Source organism: Leucoraja erinacea, chromosome 39 (assembly GCF_028641065.1).
Source record: "Leucoraja erinacea ecotype New England chromosome 39, Leri_hhj_1, whole genome shotgun sequence".
In the NCBI taxonomy this organism is placed as follows: domain Eukaryota; kingdom Metazoa; phylum Chordata; class Chondrichthyes; order Rajiformes; family Rajidae; genus Leucoraja; species Leucoraja erinaceus.
In genome coordinates this window covers 10,772,175-10,797,680 of record NC_073415.1, presented here as the reverse complement: position 1 = coordinate 10,797,680, position 25,506 = coordinate 10,772,175, and the positions used below count along the sequence as shown (strand labels likewise).

The following is a 25,506-nucleotide window of genomic DNA, read 5'->3' as shown; positions in this document are numbered from 1 at the left end:
TCATGCATTCATTCATCCATCATTCATTCATTCATTCATTCAATCATTCATTCATTCATTCATTCATTCATTCATTCATTCATTCATTCATTCATTCATTCATTCATTCATCAATCATTCATCAATCATTCATTCATTCATCAATCATTCAATCATTCATTCATTCAATCATTCATTCATTCATCCATTCATGCATTCATTCATGCATGCATTCATTCATTCATCATTCATACTTTCATTCATTCATTCAATCATTCATTCATTCATTCATCATTCAATCATTCATTCATTCATTCATTCATTCATTCATTGATACATCCATTCATACATTAATTCATTCATTCATACATTCATTCATCATACATTCATTCATTCATTGATACATCCATCCATCCATCCATTCATTCATTCAATCATTCATTCATTCATCATTCATTCATCATTCATTCATTTATTTTATTAATTCATTCATTTGTTTGTTTGTTTGTTTGTTCCTACCTGCGGTTGGGTCGGGGGGTCCGAACTCGAGCGAGTACCTCAGCACAAAGTGGTTGTTCCAGACGTACAGCTGGTTGTCGCGGGGGTTGTAGTCCACGGACGAGACGTACTGGTAGGGGTTGGGGAAGGCGATGGAGACGGGCTCCTCGCGGTTGAGGTTGGTGTTGAAGGCAAAGTCGATGGCGTTGCCGATGACCTCGCTATCGTCCTCCTTGGAGACGGAGCGCACGGCGTAGAGAACGCCGCACACCATGAAGGCGTTGGAGGCCGAGCGCTTGTCGTAAACCGTCTCCCAGGTGCCCTCGAATCTCAGGGTGTAAGGGTTGAGCTGGCTGACCACCAGCTTGCCGTTGTTCTGCTCCGTAGCGTAGATAGCCCACAGGCCGTTCTCATCGACGGCCAGGTCGATGTCGGTCTTGCCGCCCCAGCGGTAGGGCGAGGTGTCGTGGTAGTTGGCGCCGCCGATGATGGCCTCCCCGCTCTTGATGCGTGTGCGCAGGTCGAACTTGACCACGTTGCGCGTGCGCTCCTTGTTGTAGAAGACAGCGCCGTCGTAGACGACAAACCCGGTCCCGTCCACGCGGTGCGGCAGGCGGTAGGAGGTGGTTGGCCGCCCGGCCGTGTAGTCGTCCCACGAGCCGTACTCGGTCAGCGTGTCCGTGCGATACGGGATCCAGGGCATGTAGTAGATGCGGTCTCCGGCCTGCAGCGGGTCCTTGCACCAGGCGCCCGCCTCATGCTCCGACTCAAACACGTTGGTGGGCTCGAACACCTTGCGCAGGGTCCCCGGGCAAACGAAGACTGCGGGAAGGGAGGGGAGGGAGAGACAGAGAGAGACAGAGAGAGAGAGAAGATGGGGACATCCATCAGTTCTGGGACTCTAAAGTAAGGCAGGACGTTCCTTCCACAACTCTGCCAACCTGCCCGCTCCCCCCGGGCCTGCTGCAAGCAATTCAATCATGAGTTGGTATTCTGACCATTCGGTGCGAGGCTTGGCCACAAACACACACACAACCCTCTCAAATCAGCACCAACGCCCTTGGCTGGGGGGGGGGGGGGGCAAAGGATTACAGACACCCCCCCCCCCCCCCACTGCCCACCCCACCATTCTCAAAGCTTCGGAAGTTGGGTCAACAGTGCATGTGAAATGGGAGGTGCGCAATTGGCCTGCAGTTGGATGGCTCACCAGGAAATGGGAACAGGAGTTGGCCACTTTGCAAGAATGACCCCAGGCATGAGTAGGTTAACCTATGATGAGCGCTTGTCGGCACTGGGCCTGTACTTGTGTGAATTTAGAGTAGAGAGGGGGGACCTCATTGATACATCCAGAATGGTAAAAGACTTGGGGCGTGTGGATGTGTGGATGATGTTTCCACTAGTCGGAGAGTCCAGGACTAGAGGCCACAGCCTCAGAATTAAAGGACGTTCCTTCAGGAAGGAGATGAGGAGAAATTTATTTAGTCAGAGGGTGGTGAATCTGTGGAATCCCTTGCCACAGAAGGCTGTGGAGGCCAAGTCAGTGGATATTTTTAAGGCAGAGATAGATAGATCGTTGATCAGTACGGGTGTCAGGGGTTATGGGGAGAAGGCAGGAGAATGGAGTTGGGAGGGAGGGAGAGATAGATTAGCCATGATTGAATCGTGGAGTAGACTTGATGGGTCGAATGGCTTCATCCTAACCCTTTGCCATTCTAACCTGCCTTAGAATCCAATAAGGCTCTGGCTGGTTGATGTTAGCCTGGGTTGTGGATGTTCCTGCTCACCATCAATTTACTAAACTTGTCAAAGGTATAGCCATCCTCACCTTTAACATAAGAATAGAATTAAGGTATAGAAGTGTGAAACCTCACTGCACCAGCTTTAAGGACAGATTATTCCCAGCTGTTATCAGTCAACTGAATCATCCTACCACAACCAGAGGCAATGAGGTAATTGGTGGCCCTTGGACAATCCTTGATCGGATTTTACTGGCTTTAGAAAATGGATAATAAGTTCAGGAGTAGGCCATTCGGCCCTTCAAACCAGCACAGCCATTCACTTTGATCATGGCTGATCATCCACAATCAGTACCCCGTTCCTGCCTTCTCCCCATATCCCTTGACTCTGCTATCTTTAAGACCCTATCTTGCACTAAACGTTATTCCCTTATCATGTATCTATACACTGTGAACGGCTCGATTGTAATCATGTATTGTCTTTCCGCTGACTGGTTAGCACGCAACAAATGCTTTGTGGTGTTGTTTTGTTTCTGCTGATGGAGGGGGAAGGAGGGGGAAGTGGGTATAACTATTGTTGCATTAATATTACCTGTCTCACAACACCATCCAAGGGTGATATGAATTTAATAAACTATCTTGAAACCCATGCCTTAAAAGATAAGGAGTCAAGTTTGCGTTCCACTTTGGATCAGGCTACTTGCTAGACTGAACAATGCATGGTTTTGGTTTTGGTATAGGTGCGGGTTTCAAGGTGGGGTTTTCATGAGGAATACTGCAGATGGACATTTGATGACTCCTGATGGAAGAACTGAACTGGTGGAGTTTGGACAGATGTTGGGAGGAACTGCAGATGTTGGTTTACACTGAAGATAGACACAAAATGCTGGAGTAACTCAGCGGGCCAGGCAGCATCTTTGGATAGAAGGAATGGGTGACGTTTTGGGTTGAGACCCTTCTTCAGATGCTGGACTGCATAGGGCTAGGCTGCATAATATACTGACACAATATACTCTAGCCTTTCAGTTTTGGAATGGGCATATCTTGTCAGCGTTAAGAGTTGTGCACCCTTGGGATAAAGACAGAACAAGTCAAAAAGCAGAGCCCTTCAACCTTGCAATGAATAAATAGTGGTTGGTTACAGCTGTAAGCATCATCTCAAGTTCATGGCATAACAGAATGGCTTGTTGATATGTCATCAGAGAGAGAGATAGCAACAGTGATCCATTGATGCGTGATGTAGAGAACCAGTCACATTGCAAGGGGGAGAGAAATCCATTGACAGGGTGCCAGAGAGATTCCTGTGGCAGGAAATAGAGAGGTGGCAGTGGTGTAATGTTTCCACAACGATGGGGGTGGCAGTAATAGGAAGATGTTAATATATTTGGATAATGGGCATTAAATTCATAAAGGAATTTAAGTATCAGGAGTTAGTTTACTTTAGAGATACAGCGCGGAGAGAGGCCCTTCGAGTCCGCACCGACCAGCGATGCCCGCACACTAACACTACCCCATACAAACTAGGGACAATTTTTCATTTACACCAAGCCAATTTGCCTACAAACCTGTACGTCTTTGGAGTGTGGGAGATCTCGGGAGATTAACCGAAGATTCTTGGTTCTTGGTCCTCCAAAATATTCCAAATGGAATTTAAACTGGAGGTGGTGAAGGAAAGGTTATTGGGAAGAAAGAGCTACTTTAAATTTAGTTGCATCTGGTTGGATCTCGAAGGAAACCCATTTAGGTCATGGGGAGAACATACTGACTGCATACAGACAGCACCCGTAGTCGGGATCGAACCCGTGTCTCTGGAGCTTGCAGCAGTAGCTCTGCCACTGTGCCACCCCTATGATTCATTTAGATATGAAGAGCATGGAGGCCACATACTTATGCAAAATAAATGTCTGCATGAGATACAACAGCAACTTTCATTAACATTGAGCCTTTGCTGTGGTAAATTCTGACCAAGCACTTTGTCCAAATACAATGCAACTGCACCACATTAGATGATCTGAAGACATGGGATGAAAAACTTAACAAAAGATAGACATTAGTACGTGACTTAAAGGAAGGATGCAGATGGTGGGCTCTGAAGCTTCGACAGCTGAGGCACACATTGTTAAAGGATGCCCAGGAGACTGAAAGTGGAAGAATACTGAGACTTAGAGCAGTGGAGTGAGAAGAGGATTCAAGATGGGGAGCTACAAGGTGTGATGGTTGAGAATTATTGCGGTTCACTGCTGTCTTCTTCATAGGCAGTCCCTTGGCTTTGTGGAAGACCAGTTTCTATTCTGGTATGTGTAGAACGGAACTGCAGATGCTGGTTTACACTGAAGACAGACACAAAATGCTGGAGTAACTCAGCGGGACAGGCAGCATCCCTGGAGAGAAGGAATGGGTGACGTTTTGGGTCGAGACCCTTCTATAGTCTGAGAGTCAGGGGAGAGGAAGACTAGGGGTATGGGAGGGCCTTTTCCTGTGTTGTGACTATAAATGCTGGAGGGACTCAGAGGGTCAGGCGGCATTTCTGGAGAGAAGGAATGGGTGACATTTCGGGTCAAGACCCTTCATTTCCTTCTGTAGTGGCATTATTGATTAAGCTGTAACTATTGAGGCAAATTAAGATACTGTAGACTCCCATAGAGATGGGGTAGTCAATGTCCCTATAGGTTGGGCAGGCAGGTAGAGTGAGGTGATCTTTTCCTTCTACTGCCTACTAAGAACAACCCAAGGTTCTCTATTTCGCCCCTTATGCCCCTTCTCCACGTTGTGGTCTCCACAAAGACCATCAGGGGCCACCGCACGATTGGCAGCCCCGCTGAGAGGGGGAGAGTTTTGGGGGAAACTTGTTTTTTCAGTTTCTTACCTTGCCGGAGATGCAATTAATTTTTGGATCGCATACCCCGGTTGACCTGCAGCCTACCATCGATGGAGCTTGAGGCCTCCTCGCACTGACTTTGGGCCTGACAGCAGGGCGTGGACTTACGATCGCTTGCCTGGGATCGCTCCAAGCACGTCCTGCCGACTTCACCACCAAGAGCTCGCAGTCTCGGGAGAGGCCGAGACAGGAAGCTCCAACGACACTGAGGCTTGACCAGCCCCGATGTGGGCTTCGATCGCCTGGTCCGGGGGAGCTGACATCTCCCCCGAAGCAGAGCTGATTGCCTCGATGCGGGTTGCCCAAATGCCGCCGGCTACGAGAGTCAAGATCGTCCCGACAACACAGGTGAAGGGACGAGGTTTGAACATTTTTTCGCCTTCTCTCACAGTGAGGAATGTGGAGGAGTCACTGTGGTGGATGTTTATGTTAAAATGTTTGTGTTTTGTGTTCCATTGCTTTTTATTTGTATGACTGGCTTGGCAAATTAAATACCTCGTATGTTGCAAAACATACTTGGCTCATAAAGTATGATTGTGTGATTAGTCGTGGGTCATGAATTTAAAGGAAAGAACTGCAGATGCCGGTTTAAATCAAAGGTAGACACAAAATGCTGGAGTAACTCAGCGGGACAGGCAGCGTCTCTGGAGAGAAGGAATGGGTGACATTTCCAGTCAAGACCCTTCTTCAGACTGTCACCCGTTCCTTCTCTCCAGTGATGCTGCCTGTCCCGTTGAGTTACTTCAGCATTTTGTGTCTACCTATGAATTTACAGGAGTCAGTGGGGAATTTGCTTTTCTTCAAGGAGGTTTCGATTACATCCTTGAATCTGTATCTCTGTCCTGCTACTCTGCTCAAAGCTCTGTCACGGGGAGGAGGTGCCTGTTATGGGTGTTGGGTGTTGTGTTTGCGAATAATGCAGGCTGCCCAATGTAGTTGACTTAATGGAACTGGGGCCTCTGCTGCCAATCCTGGCCAAGGTTTCACTCTTGACCAGAAAGCACAAGGGCAATGAGTAAATGGGAAAGTTTGAGCTCAGATACATCACCAGAGATTTGGATGACACCTTAAACTTCCAGATGATATAACCTTCAGGAGTCTTATCAGGATGGACAAGTCTTGATAGAGGTCAGCAAAGTAGGGTGAGGGTTTCAGCAGCAGATGAGACTGGGCAGAGTGGGGTGTAGCTCCAGAGATGGAATCAGATAGTATTTGTGTTGGCACAGATCTATGGTCCTGAACCTAACTTGGTTACATACAATACCATTGTTGCTAACTCTGGTTCAATCTCCAATTGTAGACTGTAGATTAGTTTAGTTTAGAGATAGGAAACAGGCCCTTCATCCCACTGAGTCTACGCAGACCTGTGATCCCCGTACACTAGAACTATCCTATGCACTAGGGATATTTTACAAGTTTTACCGAAGCCAATTAACCTACAAACCTGTACGTCTTTGGAGTGTGGGAGGAAACCGAAGATCTCAGATAAAAGGGTCTCGACCCGAAACGTTGCCTATTTCCTTCACTCCATAGATGCTGCCTCACCTGCCTGGCGTTTCTCCAGCTTTTTTGTCTAGCACGTAACAAAAATCTTTTTGCTATACCTTGGTTAAACTAAGGTGAACTGAAGTTCAGACTTTTGGGGTGGGCAGCAGAGATACTGAGATGAATGAAGACAAAACAATATATTGTGAGTGGTGCTATGGTAAAGACTGGATAGATGGGAATGAAAACAGGACACTCTGGTCTCTTCCAGTGGAATGAGAGTGGGAAAGGCTGAGGGAGATTACATATGCCACAACCATGAAGGATTTGTGAGTTATATCAGCACTGTGGCACGGTTAGAATCCCGATTAGATAGATGCAAACAAGGAGATAGTTACGGATTCAGCAGGCAACTTGGGTTAAGATGAACAAGCAATTGGATATGCAGTGATAGTTTGAAGGGGTAGAGAAGGGTCAAGGGTTAGTTTTGAGGAGGTAATGTGACAACAGATTTGAAAGAGGGGAGAGGGGAACGGTACCTGAGGAGAGAGATCTGTTAACAATCACACACAAGCCAGGAAGGGAAATTGGCAGAGGAACGGAGGAAATCCACAAAATCACTAAAAGAATGAAAGAAAGCAGTGGGAATAAAACTGAAAAGTAGAGAAGTTATGTTAACCTTGCATAGAATCTTGCGTGGCTGCACTTGGTCTCCATCTTATCAAAAAGACTCTGGAGAAAGTGCATAAATAATTTATTGATGTTATAACAGAACACAAAGGTTCTCCCTGACAGGATGCACCAGGTTTGGGCACTTATATCTAGAACATAGATGAATAGGGTGACTTGTCAGAAGTCTTTGAGATTATGAAAGGGTTCAAATTGTTTCAATATACTGCAGACAAGATGTTTCAACTCACCTTTAAGCCCAGCATTGGGGGAACCATATATAGAAAGATAATTGGTAATAAATTCACTTGGGGAAAACACAGTGGTTAGAATGTGGAACTGTGTTTGAGGCAGCTAGCATTTATTATTCTTTTAAACGGTTGAGGCCATGTAAGATCGTGAGGGAAAAATAGTCTGATGTGTCGATGGAATTAGATGATGATGGGTAGGTGAAGGAAGACTGCTGTGGAAAATAACCAGTGTCTGAACTGCCAAATGTTTCAAAGCACCAGGGAAACAAAATGATAGCGTGATGATGTCAGACAACAATAAGCCAGCTGATATACGTTGACATAAATCACAGAGGAAGACCAATGGTCATGTTGAGAAGGCATGTTGAGATGTCCAATTTAGAATCAAAGAGGGATTCATCTTTCATATTTTACTAACCAATTTCCAAAATAACTTTTACTTCCCCAGTAACATGACAGCAAACATGAAACTTGCAAATTTCTTAAGGGGTTGGACAGGCTAGATGCAGGAAGATTGTTCCCGATGTTGGGGAAGTCCAGGACAAGGGGCCACACACAGTTTAAGGATAAGGGGGAAATCTTTTAGGACCGAGATGAGAAAAACATTTTTCACAAAGAGAGTGGTGAATCTGTGGAATTCTCTGCCGCAGAAGGTAGTTGAGGCCACAGTTCATTGGCTATATTTAAGAGGGAGTTAGAGGACAATAAAAGGCCACACTATCTATCTATTGGCTATATTCTATCTAGATCTATCTATCTATCTATCTATCTATCTATCTATCCCATTGTGGCTAAAGGGATCAGGGGGTATGGAGAGAAGGCAGGGATGGGATACTGAGTTGGATGATCAGCCATGATCATATTGAATGGTGGTGCAGGCTCGAAGGGCCGAATGGCCTCTACTCCTGCACTATTTTCTATGTTTCTATGAATTGATAAGGAAGAAAGGCCTTCTGGACACCCCAGCATTGAAATGTATTATGAGCTTGTGTGAGGGAAGACTGGTGTTAGGGCAGATGGTCACTGTAGAGAGAGAGGGTCAGTGTGGTTGATCCATAATGGAAATGGCCGGGGAGAGGTTAAGCAGTGGGAAGAGAATGTGTGCGGTTTTGTTGGGAGCGGGACAGTGGGGGAGAACTTTATGGGGATGGAGGGTCAAAGTCAGAGATTACTTGAGGGATTGGTCAGTGAAGGGGGATCAGGACGAGGGGGTCATTGAGGGGTTAGTGTAGGGAACGGATCCGTGTGTGGGAAGAGGATCGTTGTATGCGAATTTCCAAGTTGTATGGCTGCAGAAACGGTATTTCGTTTGGACCTCAAGGGGTCCAAATGACAATTAAATGTATCTTGTATCTTGTATCATTGTATGATCAGTGGTTAGTTGGAGATAGACACAAAACGCTGGAGTAACTCAGCGGGACAGGCAGCATCTCTGGAGAGAAGGGATAGGTGACATTTCGGGTTGAGACCCTTCACATAGTGGTTAGTTGGAGATAGACACAAAACGCTGGAGTAACTCAGCGGGACAGGCAGCATCTCTGGAGAGAAGGAATGGGTGACGTTTCGGGTTGAGACCCTCCCACATAGTGGTTAGTTGGAGATTGGAGCAACTGTGAGGAGCTCTGTGTCGGGATATTTGAATGCGTGACAGATTTTTTAATCTATTGTTTAATTTCCCTTGAAGGTAGTCGCTTGCTCAACCATTTTGGAGGGAACCTGAGGTTGGTCTGCCCTGAAATCACACACTGACAATACTACATAAGGATGGTGAATTTAGTCGGTCAGGGCATTAGTCAATTGCTAAAGGCATTAGTGAATCAGATGGCTGTATACAACAATCCAGCAGTTTCGAAGGCATGTTTCCAAATTTCCAAATTGTAATTATTCATTGAATTTAAATTGCATGACAGGCATGGTGTGATTTGAACTCTGGTTTGTGGATAGTTAATGCAGGCTTCTGGACATTTGGACTCATCCGGACCTTTACCCATTGCACCAACAGAGCTCTCGTTAGATTGAGAAAGGATCAAGGGGAAGGGTGATGAATGGATGGGGAGAGAATTGGCGTGAGGGTGGGGAGATGAACAGAATAAGATGATATGGGGAAAAGGTCAGCATGAGGTGAGAGGCGAGCTATTTGTGAAGGGAAGGTTCAGTGCGAATGGTCACATTGTGGGTTCATTGTGACTAGATCGCATTATATATGGCACGGACATTGTGGGTCGAAGGGCCTCTTCTTGTGCTGTACTGTTCCATGTTCCATGTTCTAGGTATCGACTGAAAGTCCACCTGCTGTGCAAGGTCCCAACTTTGGAATGTTATCTCCAGGTTCAGTGACAGCTTCTGCCCATTTAGTTTAGGTTAGAGATACAGCACGGAAACAGGCCCTTCGGCCCACCGAGTCCGTGCTGACCAGCGATCCCTGCACACTAACTCTATCCTTACACTATTTTTTTACTGTGAGGGGGAGAGGGTCAGTGTGGGGGGAGGGTCAGTGTGGAATTCTTCAGACTAAAGAAGGGTCTTGACCTGAAACATCACCCATTCCTTCTCTCCAGAGATGCTGCCTGTCCCACTGAGTTACTCCAGCATTTTGTGTCTACACCAAGTGTATCAGGTCTGTAGATGAATTATAGTATCTGGGGAGGCTTGATGAGAATGTAGGGAGAATTGTTGGATTAGTTTAAATGGTCAACGTGGACTATGTGAGCTGAGGGGGCCCATTGCCCTGTTATATTTTCTATACAGCTCTCTGAGTGTTGGTGTTATTGTGAGGGGAATGGGTTTTAGTGACAGGAGATGGTCAGAGCTGGGAAAATATGAGAGGTTGTTTGGAAGTAAGAGATTTATTCGGAGCCTTTTAGACTCAGCCCTGGTCATGCATTGTCAGTGGACCATACATACAAACCCTTCCCCAGAAACAACTTCAGCTGTCTGTGTGATTCAATGACTTTCTTGGGTAACCTCTAGCAACTTTCTATAGCCCTCATCTTAAAAACATCTTGCACCAGATTTCCCTTGCGTCTCTCAACGTTTGTTCCCTGCTCCTTGAGATTTGAACCATAACCCACGAGTCTTTTACTGAGGTCAAGCATGTCTGACCAATTTAAAATAGATTGGGAAGAAAACAGAATTTGAAGTTGAAACAAAAAGTAAGTCTGAAACTACTCTGGCAACTGTTCTGAAAGCGATCTTCTGATATTTATTGCCCCCTTTTTAGGGTTTGTATATCTATGTTATATGCAATGGACTGGCATACAGCAATCCAGTAGGTTCTGATTAACATGGGGTTGGTCAAACATACAACCTTCTCTTATTTGTTCTACATCTTTGCCATGAATTAATTTTTAGATTTCATCTTTGCCAGCAAGTTCACTGTTCATTTCCTATCTCGAGTTGCCTCCAGTGGCCTGATATTTAGTTTAGTTTAGAGATACAGCGCGGAAACAGGCCCTTTAGGTCTGCGTTGACCAGCGATCCCCACACACTAACACTATCCTACACACACATTAGGGACAGTTTTTTTACGTTTACCAAACCAATTAACCTATAAACCTGTACGTCTTTGGAGTGTGGGAGGAAACCGAAGACCTCGGAGAAAAACCCACACAGGTCACGGGGAGAACGTGCAAACTCCGTGCAGACAGCACACATGTTTGCCAAGCCTCGTTTAGTTACAGGCCCTTTAGCCCACCGAGTCTGCTCCGACCAGCGATCCCTGCTATCCTACACACACTAGGGACAATTAACAATGATCAGTCTGAAGAAGGGTTTCGGCCCGAAACGTTGCCTATTTCCTTCGCTCCATAGATGCTGCTGCACCCGCTGAGTTTCTCCAGCATTTTTGTCTACCCAGGGCCAATTAACAATTTTACCAGCCAATTAGCCTACAAACCTGTACGTCTTTGTAGTGTGGATCCCGGGGAAAACCCACACAGATTATGGGGAGAACGTACAAACTCCATAGAGACAGCATCCATAATCAGGATGGAAACGGGTCTCTGGCGCTGTGAGGCAGGACCTCTACCACCGCACCACCGTGCTCTGCTTGGAGTTAATGAGGGGTTAGGTAGTGCAAAATCACACACGCTAAATCTAGGCAGGTTCAACAAATTTAATTTATAATAGGACATAAGGAAATTAGTTTTGTCTTAGTGACAATCCAACAGCTTTCTTGTCACTTATGGCCCCTTTCATAATTCTATATTTGTTAAAGAATTTCAATTTTTCAATCGGTCTATTTAACATGTGTTTTGGGATTCTATGACCTGAAACGTCACCCATTCCTTCTCTCCAGAGATGCTGCCTTTCCGGCTAAGTTACACGAGCATTTTTGTGTCTGTCTATGCTCTGTGGAGGGGGGAATCTTCACCTCATGTGCATGCCTTGGCTGAAGAGAATCACTTCCACCAGGGGCAACTGGAGATGAGGAATGTACACCTTGCCTGTATTACAAACAGGTTCAGGTTTATTATTTAACAACCCTGTGAATTAATTTATAGATTCAACTCGAATATCTGCAAATCTCTTTCCTGATCCACACTCCAAACATCCCAGTCACTACAACTCAAACTTATTTATTCCTATACAAGTCTATATTTCCCTACACTATTTGTGATGTTTGTCTCAATTGAAGAAGGGTCTCGACCCGAAACGTCGCCTATTCCTTCACTCCAGAGATGCTGCCTCACCCGCTGAGTTTCTCCAGCTTTTTTGTCTAGTCTCAATTGACAAAGTCATTTTGAATATTTCACTTGCCCTAGCTCTGATTTGACCTAATTCTGACAATATCCTGGGATGTCAGGACTTTCATATGAAGAAAGACTGGATAGACTCGGCTTGTACTCACCAGAATTTAGAAGGAATTGAGAGGGGATCTTACAGAAACTTACAAAATTCTTAAGGGGTTGGACAGGCTAGATGCAGGAAGATCGTTCCCGATGTTGGGGAAGTCCAGAACAAGGGGTCACAGTTTAAGGATAAGGGGGAAATCTTTTAGGACCGAGATGAGGAAAACATTTTTCACACAGGAGTGGTGAATCTCTGTAATTCTCTGCCACAGAAGGTAGTTGAGGCCACACAGTTCATTGGCTATATTTAAGAGGGAGTTAGATGTGGCCCTTGTGGCTAAAGGGATCAGGGGGTATGGAGAGAAGGCAGGGATGGAATACTGAGTTGGATGATCAGCCATGATCATATTGAATGGCGGTGCAGGCTCGAAGGGCCGAATGGCCTACTCCTGCACCTATTTTCAATGTTTCTATGTTTCTATGAATGAATGGCGGAGTAGGCTCGAAGGGCCGAATGGCCTCTACTCCTGCACCTATTGTCTATGTTTCTATGTTTCTATCATAACAGCAACACGTTTCATGAGGTTTTACATTGTGGAGCTGTTTGGGGAAGTTAAAGTTGGTTAAGGGGACCCAGTTATTTCTGGAGGAACATTCTCCTGAAAACCCAATTCTAGTCATTAAACTAGTCCCCCAATACTGCACTGGGATAGAGTGCCAAGGTCTCAATGTGACCTTCCAGTGGGCTGAATTATTCTGCCTTGTACTAACTCTATTCCCTGTTGCTCAGCCAAATTTCAATCAACAAGCTCTTCACCTCTCACTCTGTGCCTGCTTAGCCATTAATCACTGATGTGAAACCTTTTGTTCCTGAGATGCAGATGGCACGGGTGGAGATGCAACAGCCAATATACAAACCGGCCAGATTGTATGAACAGCTCAAGAATGATTGAGTGTATTATATCGTTCAATGGGTGAGCCAGGTTGGTGAAGAGATCATTACAGTGGGCTGGTGCAAGATGATCAGCTGCCTGGAATACTGCCCTCCTGCACTGCTCTCACTGACGTTATACAGTGGACTGGAGGAAAGGTCCAGTTGTACAGGGTCTTGGTGAGACCACACCTGGAGTATAAGAGCAGGGAGGTTCTACTGCAGTTGTACAGGGTCTTGGTGAGACCACACTGGAGTATGGAGTTATTGCAGTACAGGGTTTGGTCTCCTAATCGTGAGGGTCTCCTAATCTGAGGAAAGACATTCTTGCCATAGAGGGAGTACAGAGAAGGTTCACCAGACTGATTCCTGGGATGGCAGGACTTTCATATGAAGAAAGACTGGATAGACTCGGCTTGTACTCACTAGAATTTAGGAGATTGAAGGGGGGATCTTATAGAAACTTACAAAATTCTTAAGGGGTTGGACTGGCTAGATGCAGGAAGATTTTTCCCGATGTTGGGGAAGTCCAGAACAAGGGGTCGCAGTTTAAGGATAAGGGGAAATCTTTTAGGACCGAGATGAAGAAAACATTTTTCACTCAGAGAGTGGTGAATCTGTGGAATTCTCTGCCACAGAAGGTAGTTGAGGCCACAGTTCATTGGCTATATTTAAGAGGGAGTTAGATGTGGCCCTTGTGGCTTAAGGGATCAGGGGGTATGGAGAGAAGGCAGGTACGGGATACTGAGTTGGATGATCAGCCATGATCATATTGAATGGCGATGCAGGCTCGAAGGGCCGAAAATGGCCTACTCCTGCACCTATTGTCTATGTTTCTATGTGTCTATGTCTGGACAAAGATCTGAACTACCTCCAGATATCCCAAATGTTTTACAGTGAATGAGTTTCTTGTTTCCATGTAACATAGCAAACATGGGCAATGAATTTGTACGCAGCAAATAGCAATGGGATACATAACCAGGTAAGTTATTTTCATGGTAGATATAAATGCTGGAGAAACTCAGCAGGTGAGGCAGCATCTATGGAGTGAAGGAAATAGGCAACGTTTCAGGCAGAAACCCTTCTTCAGACTATTCGGAAGTTATTTTCTAGTGTCAGCTGGGGATAAATATTGCCTCTAATGACAGAAAAATATCACTTGAGAGGGCAGGTTTAAATCTTCAAGCAACAGGGATCAACCCATTGCAGTACCTGGATTCTGTGCTCAAATAACTCAGTGGGACAGGCAGCATCTCTGGAGAGAAGGAACGGGTGATGTTTCGGATCGAGTCCCGAAACATCACCCAGACGAAGAAGGGTCTCGACCCGAAACGTCACCCATTCCTTCTCTCCAGAGATGCTGCCTGTCCCGCTGAGTTACTCCAGCACTTTGTGTCTATCTTCTGTGTAAACCAGCATCTGCAGTTCCTTCCTACACATTCTGTGCTCGAGTCTGTGAAGTGGGGGGAGAACCTCCAGAACTGCAGCATGACAAGGGGCGACATGGTGGCGCAGCGGTAGAGTTGCTGCCTTACAGTGCTTGCAGCGCCAGAGACCCGGGTTCGATCCCGGCCACTGCTTGTACACTCTCCCCGTGTCCACGTGCGTTTTCCCCGGGTGCTCCAGTTCCCTCCCACACCTCAAAGACGCGCAGGTTTATAGGTTAATTGTCTTTGGTAAAAATTGTAAATTATAAACCTTGGAATAAAGGGGAGGCCATCTAAGACTGAGGTGAGGAAAAACGTTTTCACCCAGAGAGTTGTGAATTTGTGGAATTCCCTGCCACAGAGGGCAGTGGAGGCCAAGTCACTGGATGGATTTAAGAGAGAGTTGGATAGAGCTCTAGGGGCTAGTGGAATCAAGGGATATGGGGAGAAGGCAGGCACGGGTTATTGATTGGGGACGATCAGCCATGATCATTGAAGGGCGGTGCTGGCTCGAAGGGCCGAATGGCCTCCTCCTGCACCTATGTTTCTATGTCCCTAGTGTGTAGGATAGTGTTGGTGTACGTCGGTACAGACTCGGTGGGCCGAAGGGCCTGTTTCCATGCTGTATCTCTAAACTAAACCAAACTAATGCTGGCCCTGAGGCAGCAGAAACAAACGTATGTCTCTGCCTGCTAATTTTACGTCCAAATGATTAATCGATGAGTTTTATTCCTGTGCTTGCATGCTACTTCCTTCCACAATGTCAGAAAGACGATATCATGCTCATTTATATTAGCAATGGATTTTTTCCAAACAAAAGTGTTCCATTTTCGTAGCATCTTTCATATTCTGAATCAAAACAAGGCAGTTCGATTATCCAGAAACTAAGCACTATTTTTTCCCGTGTCTCATTCACCAGTCATTTACTTTTCAACACCAAATTTAAAACCATTATTGCCTCATCTTGTACAATTCCTTAACAGCTCCTCTCAAACAGAACATACTCGAAGCTGAGGAATATTAACTAGCAGTAGGAGTATAATGTACTGCACTGCAAACAATTCACATCAAAACAATTTCCATTTAATATCATGAATATCTAGAAGCACTTCAGTGGGGTCTCATCAAAACACTGCTAACACTCAGCAGAAGGAAGTCTAGACAATTGGTGCAGGAGTAGGCCATTCGGCACTTCGAGCCAGCACCGCCATTCAATGTGATCACGGCTGATCATCCACAATCAGTACCCCGTTCCTGCCTTCTTCCCATATCTTCTGACTCCACTATTTTTAAGAGCTCTCTCCAGCTCTCTCTTGAAAGCATCCAGAGAACCGGCCTCCACCGCCCTCTGATTCCAGAGACTCACAACGCTCTGCGAGAAAAAGTGTTTCCTCGTCTCCGTTCTAAATGGCTTACCCCTTATTCTTAAACTGTGTGTGTGGCCCCTGGTTCTGGACTCCCCCAACATCGAGAACATGTTTCCTACCTCTAGCGTGTCCAAGCCCTTAATAATCTTATGTGTTTCAATGAGAGCCCCTCTCATCCTTCTAAACCCCAGAGTGTACAAGCCCAGCTGCTCCATTCTCTATTTGGAGGCAAGTGATCAAAAGATTAGTAGGTTGGAAGGAGGTAGTTTAGGAGTTAGAGGAGGGGGGAACACAAAAAGTTAGATCAACAGGAGAAGGGATAAGGCGAGATTAGGAAGGGGATTCTGAAGTTCATGGCTCAAGCTGCAGAAAGCATGGAATATCAGTGGAGGCCGGATAAAAACTAGGGGCATTCAGCAAAACTAATCAGAAATGGGAATAACATCGATTTCGGAAAAGGATTGGATTACAAAAAGGAGAAAAATTAGGGACCATGACTGTTTGAAAGATGAAAGATAATGATTTAAGGGTGAGACAAGGCTGAACACTGAGCAGTGATGATGAACGATATTCAGCTTGGATCGGATCTGAACAGCAATGTTTAGGATGAATTACATGGGGCAAATATGGTCAGGTGGGTCTAGTGTAGATGGGCAACTTGGGCCGAAGGGCCTGTTTCCATACTATCTCACTCTATGACTCAATGTTGCCTTGGGTGGATTTTTTCATTTTTAAAGAAAGAAACTGGAGAGGTGGATTTTGTTTCCTTAGAGTGGAAAAGGCAGAAGAGGATGTGATTGAGGTGTACAGAATTATGAGGTGCATAGAAACATAGACAATAGGTGCAGGAGTAGAGGCCATTTGGCCCTTCGAGCCTGCACCGCCATTCAATATGATCATGGCTGATCATCCATCTCAGTATCCTGTACCTGCCTTCTCTCCATACCCCCTGATCCCTTTAGCCACAAGGGCCACATCTAACTCCCTCTTAAATATAGCCAATGAACTGTGTGGCCTCAACTACCTTCTGTGGCAGAGAATTCCACAGATTCACCACTCTCTGCGTGAACATTTTTTTTCTCATCTCGGTCCTGAGAAAAAAAAATTCAAGATAGGGTAGGCAGTGGGAAGCCATTCCTTTTAGCAACATGTCCATGATCAGTGGAAACAAAGAACTGCAGATGCTGGTTTATGAAAAAAGACCCAAAGTGCTGGAGTAACTCAGCGGGCCAGGCATCATCTCGTTGAGATCTCTATATTATAATGGTCTGAAGAAGGGTCTCGACTTGAAACGTCATATATCCATGTGCTCCAGAGATGCTGCCTGCCCATTGATATACTCCAGCACTCTGGGTATCTATATATCCATGACTAGAGGGCATTGGTTTAAGATAAATTTGAGGAGGAATTCTTTCCATCCTGTGGGAAATTGAAATCTGGAACTTGCTGCCTGAGAGGGTGAGGTGGGCAGATCTCAAAATTAGGTGTTTAAGAAGGAACTGCAGATGCTGGAAAATTGAAAGTAGACAAAAGTGCTGGAGAAACTCAGAGGGTGCAGCAGCATCTATGGAGCGAAGGAAATAGGCAACGTTTCAGGCTGAAACCCTTCTTCAGACTGATGTAGGGTGTGTGTGGGGAGGGAGGGGAGAAGAAAGGAGAAAAAAAGGGGTTCAACAACGAAGTCCTTCCTTTAATTCACTATTGTCAGTGTTGGTGATACGTGTATGTTTAGTTTAGTTTAGAGATACGGAAGTCCTTCCAATTTTTTAATTCACTATTGAAAACCCACGTCTGTACGTACAAACTCCGTACAGACGGGTGATACGCGTATCCCTGTTAGCTTTTCGGGGCTTTAGAGATACAGTTGCGGGGTCGAAAGCTCCTGGAGCGGGGCCCTTACACCGCCCGCCGAGTCCACACTTTGCGAGCGCACACCGGGGGCGATAACACCAAGACCCGCACCACACCAACACGTATCCTAGGGACAACTTACAATTTTACCAAGCCAATTAGCCTATAAATGTGTACGTCTTTGGAGTGTGGGAAGGAAGCCAGAGCACCAGGAGAAAACCCACGTGGTCCCGGGGAGAACATACAAACTCCGTACAGACAGCGCCCATCTTGATCAGGATCAAACCCGGGTCCTCTGTCGATGTAAGGCAGCACATTACCGCTGCACCACCGTGCCGCCCTTATTAACAAAATAGAAGCAATTATCTAGAGTGTTTGGAGCAAGATGTTTCATCTCAGAATTACAGAACAACCATTTGTGATTGAGGTGAGCAAAAGGAGCTGAGGTGAGTTCTGGACTCAAGTGCAAGCAGTGGCCAATTTTAAGTCAGCCCAGAGGTTGCAATGAATAACTTAGATAGACTACATATGCACCTCTCCAGGGTTTCTTTGATAGCGCTGAAGAGCAAATTCTAGTAGATGTCTCTGTGGAAACAGATGTACTCATCTAACTTGTTAATGGCCCCATTGATATTAAAACTGTCGGGTCATTAGTTGTCGAGAAAATGAGTGCCGACCTGTTAAATGATCCCTTTGAGTTGCATAGACAAGTTCACACAACAGTACATAAATGAAGGTACACAAAAAAGCTGGAGAAACTCAGCGGGTGCAGCAGCATCAATGGAGCGAAGGAAATAGGCAACGTTTCGGGCCGAAACCCGGAAGGGTTTCGGCCCGAAACGTTGCCTATTTCCTTCGCTCCATAGATGCTGCTGCACCCACTGAGTTTCTCCAGCTTTTTTGTGTACCTTCGATTTTCCAGCATCTGCAGTTCCTTCTTAAACACAGTACATAAATGAATGTTGGGAGCCACAGTGAGTGTGGGGTGCAAGTCCATAGGTGATGTCCTCATTATGTCTGCCCCTGAAGCACCCAAGAGTCTCCCATTGGGACCCTGCTTTCTAAATGTGGACATCAAAGGTTCAAGTTTACTTTAGAAACATAGAAAATAGGTGCAGGAGTAGGCCATTCGGCCCTTCGAGCCAGCACCGCCATTCAATGTGATCATGGCTGATCATCCAAAATCACTACCACGTTCCAGCTTTCTCCCCATATCCCTTGATTCCGTTAGCCCTAAGAGCTAAATCTAAGTCCCTCTTTAGTTTAAAGATACAGCACAGGAACAGGCCCTTCAGCCCATCGAGTTCCGCACCGACTAGCGATCCCCGCACATTAACACTATCCTACACTAAATCCAATTAAAAAAAAATCATTTATACCAAGCCAATTAACCTACAAACCTGCACGTCTTTGGAGTGTGGGGGGAAACCGAAGTTGTCGGAGAAAACCCACGCAGGTCACGGGGAGAACGTGCAAACTGCAGTTGTACAGGGTCTTGGTGAGACCACACCTGGAGTATTGCGTACAGTTTTGGTCTCCAAATCTGAGGAAGGACATTATTGCCATAGAGGGAGTAAAGAGAAGGTTCACCAGACTGATTCCTGGGATGTCAGGACTGTCTTATGAAGAAAGACTGGATAGACTCGGTTTGTACTCGCTAGAATTTGGAAGATTGAGAGGAGATCTTATAGAAACTTACAAAATTCTTAAGGGGTTGGACAGGCTAGATGCAGGAAGATTGCTCCCGATGTTGGGGAAGTCCAGGACAAGGGGTCACAGCTTAAGGATAAGGGGGAAATCCTTTAAAACCGAGATGAGAAGAACTTTTTTCACACAGAGAGTGGTGAATCTGTGGAACTCTCTGCCGCAGAGGGTAGTTGAGGCCACAGTTCATTGGCTATATTTAAGAGGGAGTTAGATGTGGCCCTTGTGGCTAAAGGGATCAGGGGGTATGGAGAGAAGGCAGGTACGGGATACTGAGTTGGATGATCAGCCATGATCATATTGAATGGCGGTGCAGGCTCAAAAGGGCCGAATGGCCTACTCCTGCGCCTATTGTCTATGTTTCTATGTTTCTAACTCCGTACAGACAGCACCCGTAGTCAGGATCGAACCCAGGTCTCTGGCGCTGTGAGGCAGCAACTCTACCGCTGCTCCAGTTGTGGCATTCTCATCCTGCATTGTTGACCCCTTTATCATCCAGAAGCATGGTCCTTGGCACTAGTAGGACGACAAAGCCCCTTGGAAGCCAAACATCTCCTGTCGAAGGGTAGTGAGAAATCCTCCCCTGTTAAGATTAGAACTAACGATGGCTGAATCCCATGAGGATATTAGCAGGGCTGCCAACTGGTTACATTTCGGGCCATCCTTCCCGTCTCCAGGGAGTAAAATTAACACCTATGTTCTATTACAGAAGCTGTCTGGAGGTGGAAATGATTTTTACCTCACACCAGATATTCATGGAGCATCTGTAGAAAACACTGCTCACGTTCTCTCCACAAACAAGACACACAGAGTGCTGGAGTAACTTAGTGTGGCAGGAAGCATCTGTGGAGAACATGGATAGATGACGTTTTGGGTTGGGACTGAGACTTGAATCTGAAGAAGGGTCCCGACCCTATCCATTTTCTCCAGAGATGCTTCCTGACGTGCTGAGTTACTCCAGTACTTTGTGTCTTTTTTTCCATCTGCAGTTCCTTCTTTCTAACTTTCTCTGGAATGCTGTTTGGACTAATAAATCATGCATCAGTTCTAGGATAAGGCCATCAACCTCAAACATTCACACTGTTGTGTCTCTACAGATGCTGCCTGCATTCGCAACATCAACATGTTTATATTTCTGATTTAAAGCATCCTGTGTTTTTTTTTTACTTCTGAGATACCAGAAGTGTTGGCTTTGACATATTGCTGGGGATTTGAAACAGCCCAGAACTCTTTTCAAACAGTTGGCATCGCAGCTGAGTGAACCTTGTTGCTTGAGGAACAGGGAATAAATATTCCAGGACAATCTGGCAGATTGGTCCAAGAGAATTGCTCATCTTTTCAACAAAACCTGAATTAAATCAAGAGCTATTGTTACAGGTTGTGAACTCTCTCCCTGTTGCATTTCCTAAGCTGATGCACAGACAATAATTTAGGTTGTGGGCAACTATTTATTTGCAGCGGAGTGGACAGTACCTTCGAATTTCAACTTTTTACTGTTGACTCTAAGGGAACTTTAAGGGAATGCGGAATTGTGTATATAATAACCATATAACCATATAACCATTACAGCACAGAAACAGGCCATCTCGGCCCTACAAGTCCGTGCCGAAGAAATTTTTTTTCCCCTTAGTCCCACCTGCCTGCACTCATACCATAACCCTCCGTTCCCTTCTCATCCATATGCCTATCCAATTTATTTTTAAATGATACCAATGAACCTGCCTCCACCACTTCCACTGGGAGCTCATTCCACACCGCCACCACTCTCTGAGTAAAGAAGTTCCCCCTCATATTACCCCTAAACTTCTGTCCCGTAAATCTGAAGTCATGTCCTCTTGTTTGAATCTTCCCTATTCTCAAAGGGAAAAGCTTGTCCACATCAACTCTGTCTATCCCTCTCATCATTTTAAAGACCTCTATCAAGTCCCCCTTAACCTTCTGCGCTCCAGAGAATAAAGACCTAACTTATTCAACCTATCTCTGCAACTTAGTTGTTGAAACCCAGGCAACATTTTAGTAAATCTCCTCTGTACTCTAATACGTGAAAACACTTAGTATTTTCTGACTGGATGGTATTATTAGCACTGAAAGGGACTGGAAACGTAAGGACCAGATGGTGGTGCATTTGGGGACATGAAGTATTGAGCAACCATTCGCTGCTTGAGATTCTCTGGAGAGACTGTGCTCCGAGAATGAGTTAACAGCGTTAGTAGACTGCCAGCTCTGTACAGGTACTCTGGATACCATGGACATGCTGGCAACTGAAGGAGCGGAGGGAAGTGTGGGATTCACGGGGAGATGCTGAGTGGGAGGATCTCTGTGAATTTGGAGAATGGATTGCCCAGGTTAAATAACTGAAGGGGAGAGATGAACTAATGTATGCCAAGCTGACGATGTGCTCTGCCTTGTGGAGTTGCACAAACAAACATGTGACAAGTCATCATAACACAACAGCCTCGAGCAAATACAGACACAAAAAAATGCTGGAGTAACTCAGCGGGTCAGGCAGCATCTGTGGTGAACATAGATAGGTGACGTTTCACAGAGTGCTGGAGTAACTCAGCGGGTGCAGCAGCATCTATGGAGCTAAGGAAATAGGCAACGGAAGGGTTTCGGCCCGAAACGTTGCCTATTTCCAGAAGGATTTCTGCCCGAAACGTTGCCTATTTCCAGAAGGGTTTCGGCCCGAAACGTTGCCTATTTCCTTAGCTCCATAGATGCTGCTGCACCATGCTGCGGGCAGGCAGCATCTCAGCGGGTCAGGCAGCATCTGTGGAGAACATGGATAGGTGACGTTTCACAGAGTGCTGGAGTAACTCAGCGGGTCAGGCAGCATCTGTGGAGAACATGGATGGATAGATGGTGGAGTTCAGGGGTCAGGCAGCCTGAAACGTCACCTATGCTTCAGGTTCGCCAGAGATGTCTCCTGACCATGTTTGTGAGAGTTGCCTCCTCACAGTTGCGCCTCAAGACCCGGGTTCGATCCCAACTACGGGCGCTGTCTGTACGGAGTTTGTACGTTCTCCCCATGACCTGCGTGGGATTTTCTCCAAGATCTTCGGTTTCCTCCCACACTCCAAAGACGTACAGGTTTGTGAGTTTGGTATGAGTGTAAATTGTCCCTTGTGTGTGTAGGATAGTGTTAATGTGCGGGGATCTCTGGTCGGTGCGGACTCGGTGGGCCGAAATGCCTGATTCTGCGCTGTATCTCTAAACTAAACTAAACCAAACATGGGTAACACCACCACTTTGCCCCTTTGTGTAATTAACAACATCTGCAGTTCTTTGTCTCTGCATTCTGAGTGCTGCTCTGATATTTTTGATGGTGATGGCACTATTTTCTCCTCCTGATGGTCATGGCATATTTCCCCCAAGATACCCAGAACAGGGGACACAGATGTAATCACATATCTGTCTGTCAGAGCTTCCTGTGTGCAAATTGCCCTGTTGAAATTCCGACATTTTGCCAAAGTGACTGAATTTTGAAAGTATTTCCATTGTCTGCCAAGCACTTTTGGGTTGAGTTGAGGACATTCAAGGAGCTATAAGACATTGCTTTTTTAGATCTCTGTAGGCTGCCCAAGTTAATCGAGCCACAGTCTTGTAACTGACTCCCACCTGTGGCTTTATGATGCCCAATAGACCCAGACCATAAAGTGAGATGCAGGCTGGAACAGGTGACAACACTCTTGAGAAGTTGGTTAGCAATGAAGCCATGTTCCCACTTAATTCCACCCCTTTTAAGAGGCAGCAAAATTCCGCTGCGATTACAATTCATCCCTTATTGAACCCCAGCTCACATCAAAAGTAGTCAGAATATCACATCATGGCTGCATCTCATGGCTGCACCCAGCATCAAGACACCACATCGTTATTTTTTGTAAAGATCTCTTTGTCTTTCTTTTCCCCTCAAAAACACTTTAAACAAAAAAAATGTCCTTTTAAAAAAAAATAAAGTTTCGGAACAGTAAATAAATAAATGGATGAATTTTGCAATCTTGCATCTGGTCGAGTCAATGCACATGGAACTAAACAAAGGAACCAAAATCATAGATAAACAACGATTACAAGGTGTTATAAGGAAGATTGCAAAAAGCAAGAGAGAGTAGGCAGCAAGTAAGGCAGCCCAGGAAACCTGGTTGCTATGGGGAAACATGAAAAGGCACTAGATAAAAAATCAGGCAGATGGCATTTATGGACACATTGAAGCTCCCATGGGAAAGAAATATCCCTACGGAGGTAAAACAACATATCCCGAACGACTTTTACACTTACTGATGTCCCCATGTTAGGTATGTGAATTCAGGCTAATGACAGCTAGTTACAGGTTGAGATAGATAGACTCAGAATTAATTTGTGGCAACACATGAGCCCCTGTTAGGGCCAGCACACCAGAGAAAGGGGGATAAGGTGATAAACAATTATATAGGTACAAAAAACAAAGTGTTGGGGTTGGAACTGTGTATGTTATAGCTTTACCTTTTTGATCCACTTCTATTTAAGCATCGGAAGAGACAGAGTGAAAAGTACAAGAAAAAAGAGAAAATAGATTAACATTTTTCCGAGCACTGCAACCAGTGGTATAACTTTTCTGTTTTTTTTTTAATGTTGGCGATTTGAACAAACCTGTCATGGAATAATGAAATTGTTTTTTTTTGTTCTCGTTGAATATCCATCAACTCCCAGAACTCAACAGCAATCTTGTGCAGAACTAATATTGGTAGCCAGTAGATTGTTACACAGTTTTAACTGAGAGAAAGGGGTTAGTAGGAGAGGCCGGGATCTCCACAGACTTGACAAGTCACATTTCACAATTCCTTGGAAAAATGATGACACGATTTGGTTAAATGAGAACAGGTGGAAAAATAACAGGGCCGTCTGGAATTGAGGACTGAGCCATTCATTACCTACTTTGACTGAATGAAACAAGATCCATTAATAAAAGTTACATTTGTGCCCATGTACCCAGACAGAGCTCTGCATCTCACTTCACACTCTACATCAACAGTTAATCCTATTGGACTTCTGAGCAAGCCATTATCTCCCATCGTATGATCAGTTGGCAACCAGTGATGCTTGGGGCTACTCTAACCATTGCTAACCAGTTAAGGAGCTGATTTGTTTGATATGATGGTAGGACATGCACACATGGTGTTTGTTGGTTGATGTCAGAATCATTGCCCTTTTTAAAAATCCATGATGCCATCCTCCAGTGACATCTGGGATTTCTCATTTGTCACTTTCACACCTACTGTTTGGTGTTTCATTGCCTCTCCTGAGTGATAAAACCCATGCATTATCCATGGTCTTATGCCTGTTCCTTCATAACCACTTCACGTTTGATCTAGGAGATTAAGTTATTGTTTGACTTTTGGCAACAGATTCAGTTTCCGAATTCCAAAATCCAAAACAGATTCAGTTTCCCTTATCATGTATCTCTACACAATAAATGGATCGATTGTAATCATGTATTGTCTTTCTGCTGACTGGTTAGCACGCAACAAAAGCTTTTCACTGTACCTCGGTACACGTGACAATAAACTAAACTAACTAACAAAACAGCTAATCTGCAAATAGACACAAAAAGCCGCAGTAACTCATCAGGTCAGACAACATCTCTGGAGAAACGGAATAGATGATGTTTCGGGTTGAGACTCTTTTGAATAAGGGTCCCGACCCGAAATGTCATCTATTCCCTTCTCCCCAGAGATGCTGTCTGACCCTCTGAGTTACTCCAGCTTCTTGTGTCTTATCTTCTGTTCCACGGGTACTTCAAACTCAGTAAGGTTCACACTACCATAGCTTTGTATGGCATCTACATCAGACCAACATGACAGGCATGATGCACAGTGATTCTAACAGGTTAGTGAGTGAGCACCAGCTAATGAGATGGATAGTAAAACAGTCTGGATATATAGGACAGATCTAAAGCAAAGTGTT

The 25,506-nt window shown here is 45.3% G+C and overlaps 1 protein-coding gene across 3 annotated transcripts in view; it reads right to left on the bottom strand.

Moving 5' to 3' along the window:
• The window catches only part of LOC129714350 (adhesion G protein-coupled receptor L1-like), a 350,449-nt gene that overhangs the window by 85,886 nt on the left and 239,057 nt on the right, over positions 1–25,506 (bottom strand). For all 3 annotated transcript variants that reach the window (XM_055663898.1, XM_055663900.1, XM_055663899.1), the window contains one exon: positions 499–1,299. In XM_055663898.1, the coding sequence (XP_055519873.1) occupies positions 499–1,299 (801 nt within the window). The remainder of the gene's footprint in view (positions 1–498; positions 1,300–25,506) is intronic.